General features: G+C 38.9%; 1 protein-coding gene across 8 annotated transcripts in view; it reads right to left on the reverse strand.

The window, feature by feature from the left end:
• The window catches only part of diaph2 (diaphanous-related formin 2), a 352,014-nt gene that overhangs the window by 50,929 nt on the left and 279,081 nt on the right, over positions 1-22,004 (reverse strand). For all 8 annotated transcript variants that reach the window (XM_067517868.1, XM_067517862.1, XM_067517865.1 and 5 more), the window contains 2 exons: positions 17,979-18,143; positions 10,830-10,965 (listed from right to left, as the gene is read on the reverse strand). In XM_067517868.1, coding sequence (XP_067373969.1) covers positions 10,830-10,965; positions 17,979-18,143 — 301 coding nt within the window. The remainder of the gene's footprint in view (positions 1-10,829; positions 10,966-17,978; positions 18,144-22,004) is intronic.

The following is a 22,004-nucleotide window of genomic DNA, read 5'->3' on the forward strand; positions in this document are numbered from 1 at the left end:
TGATGGCTCACATGCAGCCTGCATGATTCTTGGGGGAAAAGAGAGACAAATAATTCTTGGCATTCTAAAAAGGTTCCGTCTGTACGTGTGGGTTTTTTTTAAATAATGGCAAATATGACATTGTATATGCCACAAGTGAAACTAGTAGCAACAGTGGCATGTTAACTGAAAGTATAAATACAAAAACAATGCATAAAAAAAATAATGGCATCTGTTATAGTCATAAGGTTCAAATCAATCGCGGCTCCATATACTTTGAATTCTTGTAAGCACGAGATTCCCTAACCAAATTAAAGTGCTTGACGTGAGGAACATCAGGCATGGGAGAGATGTCTATTATCCACTACTATCCACTATCCTTCCAGTATCCAATCCCTGATTCTAATTTACACTGTAATGAGATCTAATGAGTGCTTACAGGCCTTGCGCTTGATAAATTAAAACCACTGTGAGAGTTTAACCTCACCCCAGTTGCCCTCAACGTCTCCAGTAGAGAAGATGAAAAAGAAAAGGAAGAATGTGGAGGAGAGGAAAAACTTGTTCCCTTTTTTTTTTTGCTGAGGATTGTTTTTGAACACATTTGAGCCCATCTGTTCCCCCACACAAAGTCACCTGTGCAATTAACCTGGACCATTAGCCGTGAAACAAAGGCCTCAGCAGAGGGAGGGGGTGTTGCTTTATAGCCAGGTGGAGAGGCAACAACCACACTTTCTTTTAATCTCATCTCACTCCATCTACTCTCACTTGTATGCACCTGGTTTTGTGTGTTGCTTTCACACCTGAATTCAGGCTCAGCCACCTAACATACATAGCCACCTGCATTACTCAGCACCTCCTCCTCTTGCTGCTTTGCTGTCTACTCTCTTACTGTCTGGCTTTGAGCAAAATAACCCTGTCCCCTCACCCTCCTTCCCTGCAGTCCCAGCAGCTCCGAAGACCTGGGCTGACAGAGACCATTACTGCCAACGAGAGCAGAGAACACAAGCGCCCGAAGGACAGCAGTCATGCACCTGTTAGATGTCTTCCCTTTGTTTTTCCCTTGCTTTCCTCTCTATCTCCCTCCAGTCCAACCACCCAACCTTGACAAAAGCTTTGAGACAAAGAAACTTTATAGATAGGCCCCAGTCTTTAATTTGTAGGTGTGTTTGGACATGCTACTAGTCCACCTGGGTAAAAAAAAAAGAGAGAGGAGCAAAAGGGGAATGGAAAGGTAAGATGGCTAATAAAAAAGAAAGGTTTGTCTCCTGATTATTTTGGATTCTTCTAATCTAACAATTTAATGGGAGAAGCCACTCATGTCCTTCCTAACTCAATTAGGGATGCTCCCACAACCTTACATTCCAGGGGGAAAGGCAGAGTAGCTACTATTTCCTCTTGCTATAAGCTCCTGTGTGGCGCCACGGTCAGTAGGAGAAAAGAAGAAGGAATGTGTAGAAAGGCAAGAATGTCTTAAAGAAGGTGGGTGGGGTGAGAGATATAGTGTGTTTGACATGCATGTGTAGGAGCTAGGTTGACTTGGTCACTGCAAGCCTGATCCCACGCCCTGAGAGAAAGAAAGATGTCCTGACTGCTAGAGACTGGGGGAAAAGTGGAGAGAAGTTGGGTGTCGACAAGGGAGAGATGAAAGTGGATTAGCCGCCGTGGCGATTTGCATTCTGTGGTGGAACGAAAGCCCATGCGATGCCCCGAATAGCTGGATGCATGAATAAGTAAACAAACAAAAACAAAAATAAACCCTCCATCTGGATGGATGCTGCCAGGCCTCAAGTGAGAAACAGTAGGGAGGGAAGGTTGGGAGATGGGAAGGGGGAAGAGAGATGGCTGCAATGTAGCATTCACCATACCCTACTTCCTCTACTATCATTTACTTCTACTACCTCCAGGTCTACTACCCCCCCCCCCCCCCCCCCCCCCCCTTCCATATTGCTATCACTATCTATCCTTTGGGCTAGTTTGCCCAGTAACACTACCAACACACAAGGGAGAGCTCCAACCCAGCACTGACAGATGTTAAGCTGACACACTTTCTCTGAGCACCACGAGGTCAACATGTCAGGGTGCCAGCAGGGCCACTGGAGCCTGTCCTCACACAAGAGTCGACCACTGTTGCCCCTTTTTCATAGGCTACACATAGCAGCTTGGTTTTAAAGATAGTAGTGCTGGAATGAGAATACACCCACTATGAGCTGGTTAAATGAAGAGTTACAGGTACCAGGTTTTATTTATTTTTTATTTATTTTTGGATGTTTTAGCATTTTGAGTGAACCTCAAACCTCCAACAAGCTTGACAACACCTTTTATTGTGCTGTTCTGGCATGTCAACTAGCACAGCCTTGAACTATTAGTGCCAGTGCCAGGTTCTGATCACAGTTGCTTATGTTTATGGCAAAGCATCTAAACATTACTGTCTTTTAGTATTTTTGACTGTTCGTTTGAGAGTCACATAATAATCACATTAAAATTAAAGTGATCTCAAAGAGACTTCAGCATGTGCAAGTGTATTCAGATGCTATAAACATTTTGGGTTTCATCCATCCAGTACAGTTTAGAATTCCCATTATAAATGAGTTTTGGAATCCAGATCAGATAACATCTGAACCAAACCCCCACATGGGCTTTTTGCATCAGTGAAAGCTGGTGCTGTCTAGGGAAGCTAAATGGATTTGACAATGAGATTTGATGGTCTTTGTAGTGAGGGTAATTAGGTTTGATTGACTGTAAAGTGACTGGTGAGGTCCAGATCTGGGAGGGGAAATGATCAGACACTTGAACCACCCACAAATTAATGAGATTCAACTGCCTGAGCTGATTTCACCAAGGAGAAGAAGAACATTTACGAAAGCGCTCGGAGAGAGAAAAGTACAAGGCAGCATGAGTATATTGTACGTGTGTGTGTGTGTGTGTGTGTGTGTGTGTGAGAGACAGAAAGAGTACAAGAGAGAAAACAGGAAAGAGAGAGATATCTGATGCTTGTCTTGCTTCCTTGACTGTGGCTTTAGCTAAATTAAGTTAAAGATATGTGTGATTAAAAGCTTTAAGGTAAAATCCAATTAGTGTTTTTTCTTTTTACTGAAACAAAAGAGGATACCACACGATAATACTGAAAAGGAAGTATCTAGTACATGTTCAACTTGAAATTAATGCATAACACTGGCAGATGAATATGTGGCAGATACTATTCCTTGGCGTTGCCTTTAATTGCTAATGAATGGTGTTTACATTAGAATATTAAAAGGCTTCCTCAGAAGCTATCCTTGTTTTCTTCATGTTGGCATTTATTTATAAAAATGCATTTGTATTACAATCTGAGAGACTGAGCACTGAATAAGTGTTGTATTGCATCACCTACACTTACAGAAAGTAATTTAATCAGATGTAAATAATCATTGCATGCCATTTGTTTATGCATATTTCTCTAATTCTCTATGCTTCTATTAATGCTCCCTGCTCCTATAGGCCCTAGCTCAGATGCACCCAACCATATGCTTTGTGCCATAATCGCCTTGAGGCAGATTCAAATTTTGACTGGTGATATAGCACAATCTAATATCTGTTATTTATTACAATGAGTGTATGACAGCGGATAATCCTTGTGCCCTTGTTCCTGACTTTCAAGGTAATGATGGAATTCACCAATCCATACTTTTCTAGTTTCAGAGCATGCCATGTATTTCCTGCAGTCTAGATCAACACAGCTTGCAGCAAGGACAAAGAAAAATTGGTTTGGTTTGGCATTTGCACTACTTTGACATCAGTATGCAGATGTTGTGACAGATCCTTCATTTTTATAACTCATTAGAAACTACAAAAAAAATAACCAGGCATGAAAGCCATGAGTGGCATGATAAAGCAATGACACTTGCGGGAATACACAGACAGAAAATTCAGAAGCATTGTACCATATATCATCATTACATTCTGGAAAGGTCTGTCCTTGTTTGTTATATTACATATCAAACATGAAGGTCAGGTTTAGCTCTCTAATACTGGCTTGATTTCCAAGCTAAGCTGAGGAATAGTGAGAATAGCTTGCTGTGGGGGAAAAAAAAAAAAAAGATCTTGGGTTTCTGACCTTCACGTCTCAACAAGCTATCTCTCCTGGTAATATTGTTTGCAATGTCTGCTGTGCTGTGGAGACACTATGCAAACTTGGAAAGCTAACCTGTCCAACCCACTGCTGCCTGTCAGTGTCTGTCTATGATCACGTAGCTGGCATTGCTGCAACGTAGGTATGCAGAGGCCTACCGGCAGCTGTCAGTGTCACACAAAGCCATCAATCCACATCTCTGCCACTGTCATTCCTGACAGGGCTGTGCCAGCGACAACCAGCTGCACACAAATATGTCAATTTAGTTTAGCATGCTGCAATAATAGACACTTAAATGTGCAAGATGTGATTTGGTAAACATATATAAACATGGAATACTTTCACAAACTACACTGATGTTAGGACATCATAGGTTAGATTTAAAGAATCAATACAAAGGTGTGTAATAATCTCTATGGTCCTTGAAGAAAAGCAAACTGTTATTATGTTGATGTATTATCTAACAAATGTTATATGTAAATGACATGCAGTCTGAAGTATAATTAAAGCTGGATAATAAACATATCTTTATTAACAGTATCATTGCCTATAATGTATTTGGTAAATAGAAAAATGTATTTGATAGGAGCCTACTTTTATTTATGTAAACATATACTTGTTCAAGTGTGAAAGGCTGACAAGGAGACTGCATAAATAGAAGCTGCAGGCCCATCATTGTCAACATGCAAACTGCTCTCTACATAGAATTATAGAGACATGGAGAGCTTTTTCTAGCAGGCGTCCTTGCTGAATGTGGAAAAATGGCAAGATGACTATCATCAAGACCAATAAAAAAACAAACAAACATTTGCATAAAAAAGAAAAAAAAGGACACAGTAACTAAAATGTGTTGAAAATGATTTAAATACTAATTCTGAATTAACCAAATAAAAATAAATGTGTTCTAAACAGGGTCTTAAGTTGGAATACAGATACTATTTGACTAATATTAATAACTCTACTCATTCAGCAGTTTAATATATGATAATACAATGTAACATAACCTATTCTGCTGCTTCAATAAAGCATGTGTGTGAACAAATATAACTATATTTTATTTAGTGTGTATGATGTGTGTTTAACAGTTAAATTAAAAAACACATCAACATCCCCCCCCATAATATCCCAACTGAACAATCAGCTGTAGCATTCTGCTGGTGTCTGCAAGCTGTTGCTAGAATGGATAGAGGTGACCGAGTGAGCTCGAGTTCATAGTGAAATGATCACTTTGCAGGTAAAACTAAATCGTAAATACAACATCTGTGGAGCCCGTGTGTTTTTGTAAATTTTTATAAAATTTTAAATGATTGTATAGTGAGGCTTAAAATCATTTAAGAAAAGCGTATTATACATTATTTCAGTTTGATTCCATTTCATGTGTGTATCCAACTGAGGTGGCACTTGGTACGGCCATAAAAGGTGTAAAACATAAAGGCTACAACCAACATGCTTTAAAAATTTATTATTAAGTATTTTTCAAAGGTACATAGGGTGAAAGGTACTCCAACTACTCACATACAGTACTAAAAGCCATACTGTATAAAGTAGGTCTCAGAAAAGTTGACCTGTTACACACAAAGTTCTTCAGTGTTTCCCGGTACTACCTGGGAGGAATGCCTGGACTACAGAAAATGTTCAGATAATTTTTTGTGTGTTCCTGATTGTTTATTCCTATGTGCCTTATGCCAAGCTGCATTGTGCTCAAAGCGGCATGTGCGCTTTCCGGCTCTGTTCAAAGCTTAGTGGATTTGACTGTGGTACGCATTTGACATGTGGGTGCAGACACTTGCCCCAGACAGGGGCACTGACCCCGGTGATGCCAGCCGAGTAGGCGACCACAGGGGCCTGCTAATCCACACAAATGCCTTGGAGAAAGAAAGTCCAGATGCTCTACCATGCTCTGGTTCTTGAAACAATGTCACGCATGCTGCTTGTGACACTGTTTCATATGCTGCACCAAAAATATCCTGCTGTGATGAACCATCTTCCCCTGTTTTAGCACACAAGCATTAGTTTTGGTATATTCTACAGTGTTCAGGGTTATTTCCAGTGAAGTAAAGTGATTTCGTAAATGCTGAACATCTGGTCAGTTAAGAGAATATGGAAATCCACTTAAAGCAAATTAAAACAAATGGGGTGACTGGGTAATGATTTCAAAAGCAATTTCCTACATTAGGATTTCTAATACTTCACAAGGAAAACACGTTTAGCTCTCCACTTGTCTCATGTATCAATCATGCCTATTGAAGAAGAGTGCAAATCACTGAACTTGCAGAGAGCATGATATCAAGTTTTATCAGCTGGGAAATGGAAAAAAAAAAAAAAAAAACGTATTTCTTAAAATCAGTTTCCCACAAGCATTTGTCTGCTCCCCCACCCTGGTGCCATCCTGGTGAAAGCTAAATGAATTAAACGCTCATTAAATATGCATTTCATTGTTAATCATTTGCAAGTGAAGAGGATTAGGACGCAATTTGTGAAATGACAAAAAATATATCCCCTTTCAAAAATAGCCTCTTGAAAGTGCATTAAACACAATAGAATTATCCATCAAAGTGTTTTAAGCAATAAAATGAGTAAATCAGTAAATCCAGAAAAACGGATAAGATATTGACCCGTTATTCTCATAATACAATGACCATATGTTTACTCAATCTGTTGTACTTTATTCAGGTCAATTTAATGTATTATTTCAAGCTACACTGGCTTTGAAAGTACTCAGACCTCTCAGTCTTAAAATTAAAAATAATTTATTATTTTGTATATTTACAAATGAAACCAACTGTCCTTTTGATCATCATTGTAAACTCAATATCAGCTAATCAAAAAATTGTGTACTAGAACTGTGCACATAATTTTTTTTGGATGATTTTCCATATGTATTAAACTCAAACAAGCTTGATGCATAACTTTGTAGAAGCCCCTTGGAAATATTTACAGCTTCAGGACTGCACAAGCTTCTTACAGCTGGACAACTGGCAGTTTATGGTATTCAATCTATTATTTTTATTAGATCCAAAGTAGGATGTCAAGTGTCCAGGAACCACCAAGTTCAGGTCTCTCCAAAGAGGTTCTATGACGTTCATGTGTGGGCTCTGGTCAGTTTTAATTCACAGCAATGTTGTGCTGTCATCAAAGTCTCAAGTCATGTGCATTCTAGAGCAGGTTTTCATGATTTGGCCACTTTCACCTTTCTGTCAACTCTGTCCAGTCTTACTGCCCTGTTAGTGAGGAGCACACCTATCACAATACTGCCACCACCATGCTTCCCTTTAGGGATAAAGCATTTTTTCAGTTATGCACATTGTTTGATTGGTAAGCACGCAGCTGTGCACAGGATTATTATATTTTGATTAAACGCCTTTTACTCAAAGAGGCTTCTGTCTGGCCACTCTACTATAAAGGTCTCTCTGATGATGATCTGCCAAGATGGCCGTCCTTTCGCCAAGTTCTCCCTCCCCACAGAGGACTTCTAAAGTTCTGTTGGAGTGAGTGTTGTTTTTGGACACCTCCCTGACAAAATCGGCCTACTCTGGGAAGAATTTTGGTAGTTAAATCATTTTTCATTTAGCAATTATTGATGCTACTAATGTCCTGGGCTCACTCAAAGCTTTAGAAATAGTTTTACATACCATGACCCTATGTCTTGAAACAATTTTATTGCAGACATCCACAGAGATTCCCTTGGACTATATGTTGGTTTTACTGTCTAAATTGAGGGAGTTAATATACACAATTATAGTCAGTCGATTGAATGGGCTCCACTGGTGGCATTTAGAGTATCACGGAAAATGGTTTGATTCAAATTACTGCATTGTTTTATGCAGCATGTGAAGCAGTGTTTTGCACTAAAACCTCACAGCACATATGTTTGGCTGTCATAAAGCTTAGGGTTAAAATAAAACAGGCAACAGATAGGTATGTTGGTCCTGGAAGTTCATAAAGCTTTTAGAAATGTCTATTGTGGAAAATTATGCAATCTTAAATCCTACAATTGTGTTTATCAGAAACATATAAAGCCCTGTGCCAATCTTTTGCTGCAATAATTTTAGCTAAACATTTCTGGTTCTGATTATCAGTTCCGCACAACAGCTCCAACTCAGGAATGTTGGTTGGCCTCCTTGCACAATCTGCCCGCTTCAGGTCCACCCACAGCATTTCTGTAGAGTTCAGGTCAGGTCATTCAAACACATTAAATTTCATCTGCTTTAACCAGCTTTCAAAACCACTTGTGTGTTTAGGGTTGTTGACTTGCTGCACAATCCACTTTCTGGAAAGCTGTAGTTCACAGATGAACTGTGACATTTTCTTGTAGGATTTGCTTGTACAACTCAGAATTCATAAGTCCACTAACGGCAACCTGTCCACGTCCAAAGGCAGCACATCAGGCCCAAATCATGATACCGTGACCACAATGTTTCACAGGTAGGATAAAGCTTTTAAAAGTATTAGATACTTGTCAATGATTACGCTTCTCATTCAAGCTAAGGTCACAAGGTCAACAGAAAGCTCTTTTTGGAAGCCATTCCACACTTCTACAAAGCTGTGTTGTCGAGATCAGACTGTGATAGTGAAGACCCAGATTTCTCTTCATGAAATGCTTAAATCTACAAAAGCAGTGTCTCCCACAGTCACCCTTGATTGTCATCCCACAGATTGAAACACCTGACTCTAATTGTACCTTGAAAACAATTGAGTATTCTTGAGGTTCACGTGCTTTTGCCACACATTGGATCTTTTTTAGCAAACATTCTTAGTAAACAAATGAGAGAGTTCAGTTCCCTTTATTTAGTTTTAGGATTTGATTGAAAATGTTTTAATTGTGCAGAAATAGAGAACATTCTAAAAGGTTCATAAATTTTTAAGCAATGCTGTATGTCATAGTGAAAATGTTTTTTTAAGCATTTCAATTAGCCTTTCAACCTTTAAAAGGCAAAATTAATGCAGACAATGTCTGTGCTTGGTTAATTAATGGTAGATTAAACAAGCCTATTTGTGCTATGCACAGAAAACACAGCTGATGCTCAGAGTGAAATAATTATGTGAAAAGTCTCCTTAGATAACTAACTCCTCAAAATATCTGAATCACACATAGAATTTTAGAACAGAATGGGAGCGAAGAGCCGAGATTCTGAAGCCAAGGCTGTCAACTGGAGAGGAGCATAGAAGAGAAAAGAAAGATGTTCAACAAGAACACACTGCTACCTGCCCTGTGTGCTCCAACCGAACAGTTTAAAGAGAAACAGAACACAAGAGCAGAACACCAGTATGCTGAAACCTCCAACCTGATCTGGCTCAAGTTCACATTTCCATTTAAAGTACTCTGCATTTGATTGTCCTTTCCTCAAATTACATTTTACATAGAGACACGTTTGTACACAAAAAAGGAACTGTTCAAGGTCCAATGAAAATGTGCAGCCAATTCAGGCCGGAACCTTGACAGAAGAAAAAGCAGGATCGGTTTAGCACATCTTGAATTTAAAAGTGTGCATTTTATAACTGCCAAGGTCATTGTGATCGCGACAGTCCAACGAGCTAGGTATTGGTTTGGAGGACAATCCCCTCTCTATCCAAGGCTGCAGGCAACGTTGCCCATGTCATCCTTATGTTTTATTCATACAAGTCATATTATGGCATTCAGAAACTGAGATCAAAATCTGCTCTGGCAGAAATATTTAATATCATACCTACTTCTGTACCCTTCCCCATCTGGTTATCCAGAATGAGAGAGAGGGAAAGTCAGCCTCCTTCAGCTCAGCCATGTTGGATTATTAAAAGTGAGGCTTTCAAAGAGGTCACTGCTCAGGGAAAAAAAAAAAAAACTGTAGCATGCATCAATTATCTTGGAGACTTTGTGGCATACTGAAGACTGTCTTGTCACATTTCCCAATGTGACTGAGCTACAGAGAGGTCCTTGGCTGGTGCTGACATTTAGAAGCTGGTGAATTGTGAAAATCCCAGTCTGTTTGTCAAGAAAAAAAAATGGACAAAAGACCACACTGACTGCTTGCAAAGTCCCTTCAGGCTTGAAATTCCTTCTCAATGTCACTAACATAACAAGACACAGGCATCTAGCTCTGTTGCTCTAATTTTTCATGTCTGAACAACTGCAACTTACACTGATCAATACACGGTTTACCGGCATTGCTGGAAGACTATAGAGTAATTTCAGTGATTCACAACAATACATTTAGCACACTGCCCACAAACAGTCTCAGACTGAAAGAATAATTGGTTTTTGCCGTACTTCTTGCATGTGCCCAGTGAAAAAACAACAACAGTAGGATAGTTTTGGAAGTGTACAGAGCTATTTCCAGACGTTTTTTTATAAGTAGACCTACAGTAAGCTCCTATTTTTACCAACTCTGTAGGAGCTCAAAGTCCAGTTTGATAAGTGGTAATATTATGTAATCATAACCTCATAATATCTGCATTTACGAATATGTGTGCTTACTGCAGAACAGAATGTTATTATGTCAGTAAATGTACCACTGAAAAAACTAAGCGTAAAGTAACATATCCGTCGTTCTAAAGCAGCGTATTGGCCAAAACAGTACGAATAAGATTCCTGTACAGCTAAAGGACTCCCTCCACTCCTGCACATTATCCTCTTCCTTCTCAGTTCAAAACTGTGTGAAGTACAATTCCATGAACCCCCATTTCCATCCTCTTGTTGTCCTCCTCCTAAATCCCCACCTGCCTCCCCGTCTTGCTCTGTGGTGTCGGCGGAGAAGTGGCATACCTTTGTTCATGTCAATCAGCTGCTTCTTCTTTTGCTGGCGCTCCTGCTTCTCGCGCTCTGCTTTCTCCTTCGCCAGCTTGGCTCTCTTGATCTTCTCCTCCATCTCCCTCTTCTTGTGGTTTTCCTTTACTGCTTCCTGATGAGGCACACATACACAGGCACACAGACAGATACAATCAGAACCTGGCTCCCACCACCACCACTTTTTTAGTGTCTTTGCTACTGTATAGTGTTCAGACGCAATAGTGTGCCATCAGCAAATTCCTATTTAGAGAAGGTTTTAATAGTTTGACGTAAGCTGCTGGGATAAACAATATATTGTGCTTTGTGTATTACATTTTTAAATACAAGCCTATTTGTCTGTGAGGCTTCCACACTGTTTTACATATTTTCAACACCTGAAATAGCTGAGTCTTAGTCAATGAGACATCAATACGGCACTATGTACGTGTATAAGGAAGGTTAGATGATCTTCACACATATGCATCAAGCTAGCGTGATCCCTTTGGGGAAGCCACTGCCTGAGAAAAGAATTGTAGCAGCAGTGTCCCAGTCTCTGATGAGGGAGAAAGAGATATCATCCTCCTCCTTCGTGTTGGCTGAAATGTCAGGAGGAGTCAGAGAAAGAGAGATAATCAACAATACAGATTCAGCCTTTACAAATGTGACAGTTTGTTCTTGTGCCTGCACAGACTAAGATGCAACTCTGTGACCTTTTGAGACAACAAAATGTTCTCCCATCCTAGGCCTGTGGTACAGCCCTTTACAGGACCCGTCACAGGTGTGCACATATTTGTATACATACGTTAGCCTATGCTGAAGTCTATAGGCATCTTTGTGTTTCTGCTAATCTGTGGTGTCCCCCCTTATTTATGCAATTATACGTGTATGTGTGTGTGTGCGTGTGTCAGTAAGTGAAGGCATGGCCCTGTTTGTGCGCTGATATAATACATGACGACAGCCCCCCAGGCCCCCCATCTAAAGTCCCTGTGGTCCTGATGTGTGTGTCGTGTTGGCAGCTAAGACAGAGGGATTACGGGGATTGTTGGGAAGGAACAAGGAAAGAGCAGCTCATCATGCCAGTCAATAGTAGAGCTTTGCTCCACATCCAAGGACACAAACCCTCATTGTCACTGTCTCCTTGTTAGATGACAAGGGCAATGGAGAAAGAGAGAGAGTGAGAAAAAACGTACAAAGAGAAAGGGAGAGGGAGAGATGGGGTAAGGGAGAAACCAAGTACAGATGATATAAGCATGATAGGGAAAGAACGCTAAATAATAAGAGAGTGAGCGTGGTTTTATTATGTGTATAATAAAAACAGAAGAAGAGAAGTTTTGCTTTGTCAGCCACTACAAATTGGTGAACACCCATAAATCAACATACATTTTATTGCTGTATCACGGCAGTGTAAATACTACAGCTCTCCTCTAAAAAGGCTGTTGACTGCATGCACTTTGCTGCTCTTTGGAATTAGAGTGGATGAGAGCTGTGGTGAATACTCCGTAATAAAACAGTTAACTTACACATTTTGGTTTAAGCGATGGGCCAGACTGACAACACGACTCAAACGGATTTCTGTCCTCACACACCGACAGGATTCAATTCATTTTTGAAGTAATATCGCTGCATTGCTCAACATCTACAGCATAAGATGGCAGATAAATTATGCAGATTACAAAGTCCTGCCGGCAAAACTTATTTTATACAAACAACTAATTCTGACTGTAAACATGATTATGCAACATAATTATGTTGCTCTAATCAAACTGCACCTCTAGTTACCATAGCAACAAATATGTTTTCACTGTTCTCTTATTTCTGCTTTTAGCATTCTCTTTGAAAACTGTTAGTAACCACTGGTTAAATTACGTCATATTTTTTGAGTTACTCTTTACCATGTAGGAAACATTAAAAAGATAAACAACCCTCATGAGATATGTTTGCAAACTAATCTTTAATTTAACCATATTTAAATCTCATCAAATGTATCTGGTCAAATATTCTGTATGAGTTCCTACAGTGTTGGGAAATTTGTTTAAAAAATGTTTGCGCCTCATTTTGTCTCGTGCTTACTCTCATCACAATCATTACGATTGCAGTACAACAATTACAATATTATTTCAGGTTATAGAAACATCGAAAAAGCTCTTCACAATACTAGTTAATTAAAGCTTGACTATGTATTTAAATAATTAGTACGGACAAATCTTTGATGATTTGATTAATGTAAACAATGTATATATACTGTACAGTATGTTTAACAGACATTTAATCCCACTGACACAAACACCAGGGTCCAGCAGCAGTAGTATTTATTAACTCCTGTCACACTGAAGCATAATTAAGCACCTATTAAGACAATTATAGTTGTTCAGAAAAAAAAAAAAATTGTATGTTTCACTATTTACTGTATATGGTAAATATTACATTTTGAAAACATTTATGATTCACGTATTTAAGTTCATGTATGTCACTAAACTCAATGATCACTTGAACCTTCCCTCCTGTTTGACTGTATTTTAGGGATATTCTCAGTGAATGGTAAAGTATATAACCTCACGACAACTGATTGTAGCATTACTAGTGTTTCTTAGTGAAAACAGTAACACAGCTTTCAAAATAAAAACAAAAAAAACAAGAATACAGAATACAGATGTGTAGCCCATACTTTAAAAGGTCAAAAGATTTTTCCGCTATGATTATTTACCCTAAAGTCTCCCCAATAATGTTTAAACAAAACATTAAAATCCTGCGCTGAATCCATCTGGTGAAACGTAGGAAAATGTGGTGCAGGTACTACATACATACTGCTCAGGAGGATATGTCAGTTCAGTGTTAGAATATTACCTGTACAGAGATAGTACAAGTTTGTTTTTAATAACAGCACCTTAATGTCAACATTATTCAGACACCACATTCTCACTTCAGGCTTAGAGGCCATAAGACGAAGTGAGTGTGTGTCACCCTTATGGCCTTCAGCACGTCTAAGATAGAGACTGTAAGTACTCCTCTACCTAAACCTGGTTGGAAAACTGAATGCTCTGCAACCCACAGGTCCAATCCACCAACAAGGGCCAGGTAGCATTTTTCCTTTCCAGGTCTGTTCTTTAAATAATTCATGAAATGTGTTTGCTGTTCTTCCTTGACCCTGCACAACACAATACATCTCCCACAGCATGACTCCCTCCCATGCATGCAAGCTTGCCAGTCCAATGAGGGAGCAATGAGTATTTCCAACTGCTCGGTAGCACCAGTGATCTCACACAGAGAGTGTCACTGCTATATCTCATTTGAATTTTACAAACACCACAGTGGCTGAGCTTTAAGCAGCAATTGTGTTTATTAGCCATCTGCTATACTGTGTGGCAGGATGCAGGGGGTGGTGGCTTTAAGAAGTTGTAGGTTACAGATTGTGGGACTTTTGCTCTGTGGTATATATGTATGACCATATTGACAGGTGACCTCAAAAATCTGGTGACGTGAATTTTGTGACAGGTAACCCCAGTGTAAATAAAACACGGAGGAAACACGACAGTAATTCAGCAAGAAGAACGTAGGAACAGTGGCACTGTCAGAGCATCATCTTCAGCCTGATCAGCATGAATATGATAATTTGTCATATTGTTTAGGAATTAGCAAGCTTTAGAAATATCACATGTGCTCAAAAGTGGATGGATGCACCCACACCGACAGAAATACACAGATTATCATTTTAATCTCTTAGATGCTCTATCTTGTTACTTTGCGAACCTGGTCTGGGCCTTGTGGTCTTATTAGAAAGTCACTCAATTAACAAGGAAGACTGTTAGCTCATCCCAGCCCATCTGCTGCGCTTTGATAACTCATTAATGGAAAAATCCTCATCCCCAGTGCTCCTGGTCAGGATTACACATACAGACCCTAAGATTGCATTTCACTCATACTCTATTTCAGAATATGGCAGCAGCATTAAATGATGAATTGTTGGACTATTTGAATACTGACTCCATGTGTTGAAATCAAATAATATTTCATTGGCCAGAGGAAAAAAAGAGAGGTTTGGGAGTGAGTGAAAGAATGAAACAGAAGGAAAATGGAGTTAATGGATTCTCTTATCAGTTACATTCAATTCTGTGACGACTGTCTGTCAATGCGTTTACTCAAATGCCTCATGTTGGTCGGGTGCTTTAAGTCCAAGCTTTTTAGTAAAAGCAATTTAGGACGACTGTATTGCAATGCAATTCTTTAATACTGCAGATGCTTTGTGTTGTGAATGCATTACACAGGGCAATGCAGCGCAGTCAGGAGTCAGCGAAGATGTTTCATCAGAGTCAAAAAACTCAATACCTCAATACGGAAATAACAGTCTGAGGCACACCAGGCATATCAAGAAGTTAAATTCGGGGCTCTTTCTAAATTATTAACTGACAAGAAGGCAGAGTGGTTCATTTGATTTGCCATTTGGAACAAATCAGTAATGTTGATGTAAGCTGACTTTTTCTAAGATTAATAACAGACATCTCCCTAAAATTCCTTCACTGACAAGAACAGCTAAGGAAGAAGGTTTTGTTGTGCTGAAAAGCAGCTAGCTCAGTTGTTTTCGCAGGGTAAGAAAATAAAACGTTCAAGTAAAAACAATCATTGATTCCTTGTGCACTGCAAGCAGATGGGATTAACTTTTCTGTCAGCAGAGCTGAAGAGCCAAAAACTATAAATAATATCTGACGAACATGGTGATTAAAGGATTGTTTTTATATGAATACATTAACTTATAACCAGCTCCCCCCCATTTCAACCACAACACTTTATCCCACTCACTTCCCGCCCCTTATCCATAGCAGAAAAGTTTAAATCAGTAATAAATATTCATATGCAGCTATTTGCTTGAGAGAATAATTTATTTTCTTGGGTGGATGCCTCTTTTGGAGATACACAACTCTGGAATCCTTGAGGGAACGTTGTGTTGTGTGCTGGTGCACTTTGATCAGTGGGAATGAAAAGTTGGTTTCAGATGGGGATCAGAGTAAAGAGAGGAGAAAGATTCAAACAAGGGGACCCTGCCATTCACGGTAATAGATTGTGATATCTAAGAGCATGCCTTCTGGACACCGTGTCATCATCCTCACACCAGGAATTTTTAGGGTGGTGCCAGGAAGGATGGTTAGATAGTGGAAGGTAGAAAAGCACTTGAAGAGATGGAGTGTGGAGGAACTTTTAGATTTTGTTAGAGATCTTCTAGCGTTTACCTTGCTGTTAATATCATCTCTTTACCAGCTCACCTGCATTGCCAAATGTGATTTCTTCACAGCTCTCAGTAACCACACTTGCTATAACACAGACCAAAACTAAAAGAATTTTAAATTTTACTTTTATCCTTAAACCTTTCTTGCATGCATATGCTCTCTACTAACAATGTTGGAATTTACACACAAATCCAATTAAACGTTATATAAACAGCCGAGTAAATTGCATTATAATGTTTAAGACCAACATATGAAGCTCTCATGCAGAGGCGTAGTGTAGTACCATACACATTTTTCAGAAAGTTTGTTCCGAGCCATACAGAAAATAATTTTAGAGGATAACTTCTAACTTCTTTTCTAAATTAATCGTACATTCAACAATCCCTATACAGACACTAAAACCAACAAAGGATTGTTCTCTACTCACGGGTAATGTCAATCAGTCTGCAACCTGTGCTGTAGACCTCCCTTGTTGTATAAAAACCATTAAAAACACATCAGGCAGACACACTGCTCCACTGGGTGACATGTTTCTTCATTACAAAATGTTTGGTCGGGGCTTTTTTAACGAATATCATACCAAATGCTCTGAATAGCCATTACTTTGTACAGCAGTCTAAAGTACAGTATGCCAGTCAACTGCACATGGGTATAATCTCTGGTGGAAAAACGGCAACGCAGTTTATTTCTGTTTTCCTTTTTATTTTTTTTCTCAATCAAATTCTTTTGAATTAAGACACATGCCACCCAGTGGAGCAATGTGTCTGGCTGCTGTGTTATTAATAGTTTTTGGACAACAACGAGGGTCTACAGCACAGATGAATAATATAATCCTGGTTGTAGACAGAGGGACATTACATTTGAAAAGAGGCAATGGATTTTTTTGTTTTAGGGTCTAAATGGGGACTGTTGAAATAGCTATTACTTTAGAAAAGGAGACATTGTAGAAGTTATCATTTAAATTTTAAATAGTGAAATGCTATTTCAGCTACTGTACTTGAGGACTTAATCCAAGTCCTCTCTGTAGGCATTAACCCTAACAGGTTAAGAAGCACCTCTGTTATCCTTAAGACACTGAAACTACACATTCTTCCACTTTCAGTATTACCTTTTTCAAATAATATATTCTAATCTGTTTTAGAACTTATTTTTTCAAGGTTTCCAGCAGAAACTTATTAATCGGTACTTACAAGTAGAAATAAAACCCAAATCATAATCTGCAGATTTAAACATTGGACACACAGCAACAACAGACACAAATGATAAAAACACATACTGGCAGAAACACTTCTACATATACTGTATCATATTTTACAAATTTCTGTACTTCTGTAGTCACACTATGTGCATTTATGAAAACAACTGGTGTCATTTTTTGAAAGATTATGAATTTACTTCTATTTAATATAATTCCACCCTAAAATGACATTGAAGGAAGTAAAGTTAGTTAAGGTTATATCAGTCCTCCTAAAAAAAAACAAACAAAGAAAAAATAACATTTTTGGCAGACTCACTGGCATTATGACCTACTAAAAGATGACACATGGAAAGAAGTCACACAGCAGGTGAATGCAGTTACATTTTTTTGGGAATAGTGCAAAACTTTAAAGAAAGACTGGAAATCATGTCAAGGCCACCCAAGGGGATATAAAAACCGGAGTAGCCATGGTGCAGTCTCTCAACCCAAAAACTTTCTGGCATTTTTAGATGAGGAAGAGACCTACTAAATGCTTGATGATGTGCATGTGTAACACAAAATTTCTGTCAGCAAATGTGTGTAAGCAAGTGAAAGTGTGTGCCAAAGCATGTGTCTGTGTAGGTGGTGATTTCTGGTGGTCTGTAAGCATCTACTCTGAGGGAACAGTAAACATAAGACTTTTCATGTACTGTACATGTGCAAAAACCACAAACTACTGTATATACTCACCAAGAACAGGATGCGGAAATTGGCCAGATCTCCAAAGAAATCCTCCACACTCACCGAGTGAGGGTCAAAGGCAAAAAAGCTGCCTATGTTCTCATAGAGCTTCTGCATGTTCTTGTGCATGGTAGATAGTTTTTCATATTGCTCGCGGGCATGCTTGCAGAAGCCGTAAAAAAGACACAGTCAAGGAAAAAAAAAAGACATCATCATCTAAATACAGACAAAAAAAAACACTGTAATCAGCAATATGACACCTTACAAACATGTTCATTTGTGAAAAAACAGACCATTGTTAGAAGTGATCACTTTAGAAGCTTCAACGCATTCAAAAAGACCTCCCATGTCAAGGTCAACTAAAAAAAGCACACAAAACACTGGATAAAGAAGGGTCAGAGACAATCTAATGTACCATTACAATAACCTCTCCATCTCACTTTGCAGTCAATGGCATGGTGAGCTAATAGCTTCAACCCTGGAGTAATGGAAAGGTGTTTTGTAGTCAGCAGCATGACACAGATGGTTGCTGGAAAAGCTGATTGCAGTCATTGTTCTATTGTTTCTCCCAACAACAGTGGGGTCAGATTGTTTTGAACCTCACAGCTCACGTCGCACTGTGTAATTTACTGAACAGGCGGAGCACTTTTCTCCTGGTGAATGGCTATTGACAGCCGGCATCAGTTAAGCATTATCACAGCAGCTACTGACCTCATGGAGACTGTGTTGGGACACTCCAAGACTCACACGCTTTGGGTGGGATGATACAACCTGCCACAACACATGCATCTGCTTGTATACAGATGCAGGTACATACAAGCTTGTTAAACAAAAGCTACATACCTACATCAGGAACACCTGCTGTGCCTTTAGCCACTTTCATCTTACTTCATCAGAGTCTACAGTTATCACAGCTACAGCAACTGTGAAGGCTCACAGCTCATCAGAATGATATTGAATTAGAACACGCTTGGTTTTATTTTCTTATCTCAGGGCATCAGTTTTGTGGCAACAGCTATAAAATTAGGTCAGATGTTATAACAAACACAACCAGTCAGATGATCAAACATGTTAACAACAGAGAAGCTACCACTTTAATTCAGGTAAAACACAAAATGACACCGGTAATGCTGCTATCAATTACTTCTTCCACAGGAATTGGGCACAGTCGCATTCTGATTTTGACGTTTGTGTGTGTGTGTGTGTTCTCACAATAAATCTGGAATAACCTAGGCTGCTTAAAACTTGTCGTACATATATTCTGTCGTGTTCTAGCAACTTAGATTTCAGTTTTTACCAACTGATTTGGTGACTACATCATGCTGTACTCATAACAGCTACAGCAACTAAACAGAGGACAAATTGTTCACAACCATGGGATTTTGTTAAGATTTAACAATGGAACTTTTTATGTAATATCAGTCATGCAATTGCACTAAATTAGAACTTTGGGGCTTTGAGAGTGTGTCACACTTACAATGTAGCTCAAATTCTTTGACTTAGTTATAATGCTCTGGCTCTGAAAGATTAAGATTAACTTTATTATCTGTCCCAATCAGTGTAAAACTGTTGCAGAATCACTACATTTGTCTCCACTATATATCAATAGAGGTTTAGTGCGCATCACTATGTATGTTACATAGCAGCAGTAACTTCAGTAATTATTTAAACTACGGTAAAATTTTGCTATTCTTATTGTAACATTAATGCTTTTCTGCCCGGCAGGCAGGAAGCAGCTCTACATTGATTCACAGTTTCTAAAGTGAAACGAGTAACTACTATACGTCCAGCTCCACCTCCAGCTCCCCACCTACAAGTTTTATTTGATTTCAGGAAATTACAATTCGATCACTCCAAAGAAACTACTTGAAGACTACTTTGATTGCTGCAGTGTACGGTTTGAAAAAAAAAAATCTGGGAAACATTTTGCAATATTTTAGCTACTCGCTATTAAACTGAGGAAGCAAAAGAAAAAGGTAGTTGCAATGCAAAGGTAGATTTTTTTCTCAGTAATAGACACATAACCACACACCTCCAACCAGTTCCTTTAGAATTGCAAGGGCTTACAGAATTCATGGTGTTTAGTTGAATTTGCATTAATTGTTGTGATCACAACATCGGAAAATCCTAAAGTGTCTATTATCTGTGCAACTGTCATTATGAAGGCCTTCCAATTTAAAGACAGTGACACTGTGATTGCCTGCCAATGGAGAAAGGCATTTATTTGGATTGTATCATAAAGACACAAAATGTCTTTATGATACTACATTCTTAAAGGTCACAGCTTTCTGCTCCCTCTATCATGGGTAGGATACAGTTATAGGCAATTAATGCTCATATGCAGTCGCCTTGGCAACATACACAGGCTGGTGATACAGCATGTGGCCTGTGATTGTCATGGCCAGTTATCAAGATATTGTTTGTAAAGGAAATGCCATTATTATTTTTGTAAACTGCCATTAATGTATTGTTTGCTTGTTCTGCTATCTTAGTAGATGACCATTTTGACATCTAGGTATTGTTCAGTGTCCCTAAACAAGTTATTTACTCTCAATTTTATTCCAAGCGCATATAAATAAAAAAATTTTTGGGGACAAGCTCTAAAATGTAAAGTTCCTGTGATGTCTTTAGAGATTTGCTGCAGTATGTGTACAGTATATGCACTAAGGTGAATTTAATAATCTCAGCTACAAGTGTTTGAATATTTTCATGAGATGTTTTCAAAGTTGTCTTCTTGGGGAGATATATATGATATGATATTTATTGAAGGATATGTGGATGGAAAGTGGATTTCTTTTGCCCTTAAATTTATGCTTGTTGATTAAAACGGATGCACCTGTGTGGATCACAGATGAATGGATGTCAGTGGATATGTATCGATGTAAGGTGTGAGATGTGACAGCATAAAAGCAGCCAGACACTAGAAATCAAAGGCGAAATATTTGTCATAATATATATTAGAAACTGTTTTTTGATACACCTATTACATATCTATGCACTTACATATGCTCACATGTATGATTTTAAATGCCCTCTACAGTTAAGATATAGTTGAATAACCTCCCTGCAAGCTAGTGTTTACTAAAATACAATGTCCAGGTTAGCAGCAAGCCCACACACATGCCTGATGGATGGGCTCATCCTTCTGTCTTTCCTCTTCCTCGTCTGCCTGGACCTGATTTATCCCCCTTGCTTCTGTCAGACTGCCTTCATCTCTTCTTTTGTCCACCTCCCCCTCACTCTGCTTACTGTAAAAACTCAGGGGCCCAAAAGATGTAAAAGTAAAACTTTGCCCAAGTAAGATATCTTTTCAAAATCCTAACGACTTGTTTTACTACAGTTTACTGCAGTTTTGCTTGGTGAAGACTTGAAATAAGCCCTTGTAAAGAAAAATCCCTTTCTAGGACACATCCACCATGAAGAATGGTAGTGGATAAATGGACTTTAATTTGTTTTTGTGAAACTTAACCTTAGTTCCTTATGCAAAAATACTGATGTAGTCGGTTTTGAGTTCTAAATTGAGCTTCCTTGAAAACGCCTACTTTCAACACTGCGTTTGGTTAGCAGAAAAAAGAAACTCGTACAGTATAAGTATAAAATAATATTTGTAAAGTCATATATGGACATGTAGGAGCGAGAGACATGTCAATATTACACAATGCCGGCAGGGACATGCAAATCACCATCATTTACAATAAATACCACATCAGAATCTGTTGTACTTTAAATTCAGGAAGTGCTCAGGTCAAACCCGTCACCTCCCTTCCAGAATGGTAGTTAAAAAAATACTGGGGCATTGGCAACTTTTGGTGCTTGTTGTGGCTTTTGGCTCTTTGTGTTTCTCTTTCTTTACTTCTCTCCCTCTCTGTCTCCATCTCTCTTAAACTCAAACTCACATGTATGCACATGCACAGTGGTAGATGTGTCCTGCTGGGGACTGGAGAGAGGCTGACTGGGCTTGTGCTCATTGTATTTCCACATCAAAGACATGTCATGTTGATGGAGCCTGACGCACACTATCCTGCAGCTACACAA

This window comes from Channa argus, chromosome 10, assembly GCF_033026475.1.
Source record: "Channa argus isolate prfri chromosome 10, Channa argus male v1.0, whole genome shotgun sequence".
Classification (NCBI taxonomy): Eukaryota; Metazoa; Chordata; class Actinopteri; order Anabantiformes; family Channidae; genus Channa; species Channa argus.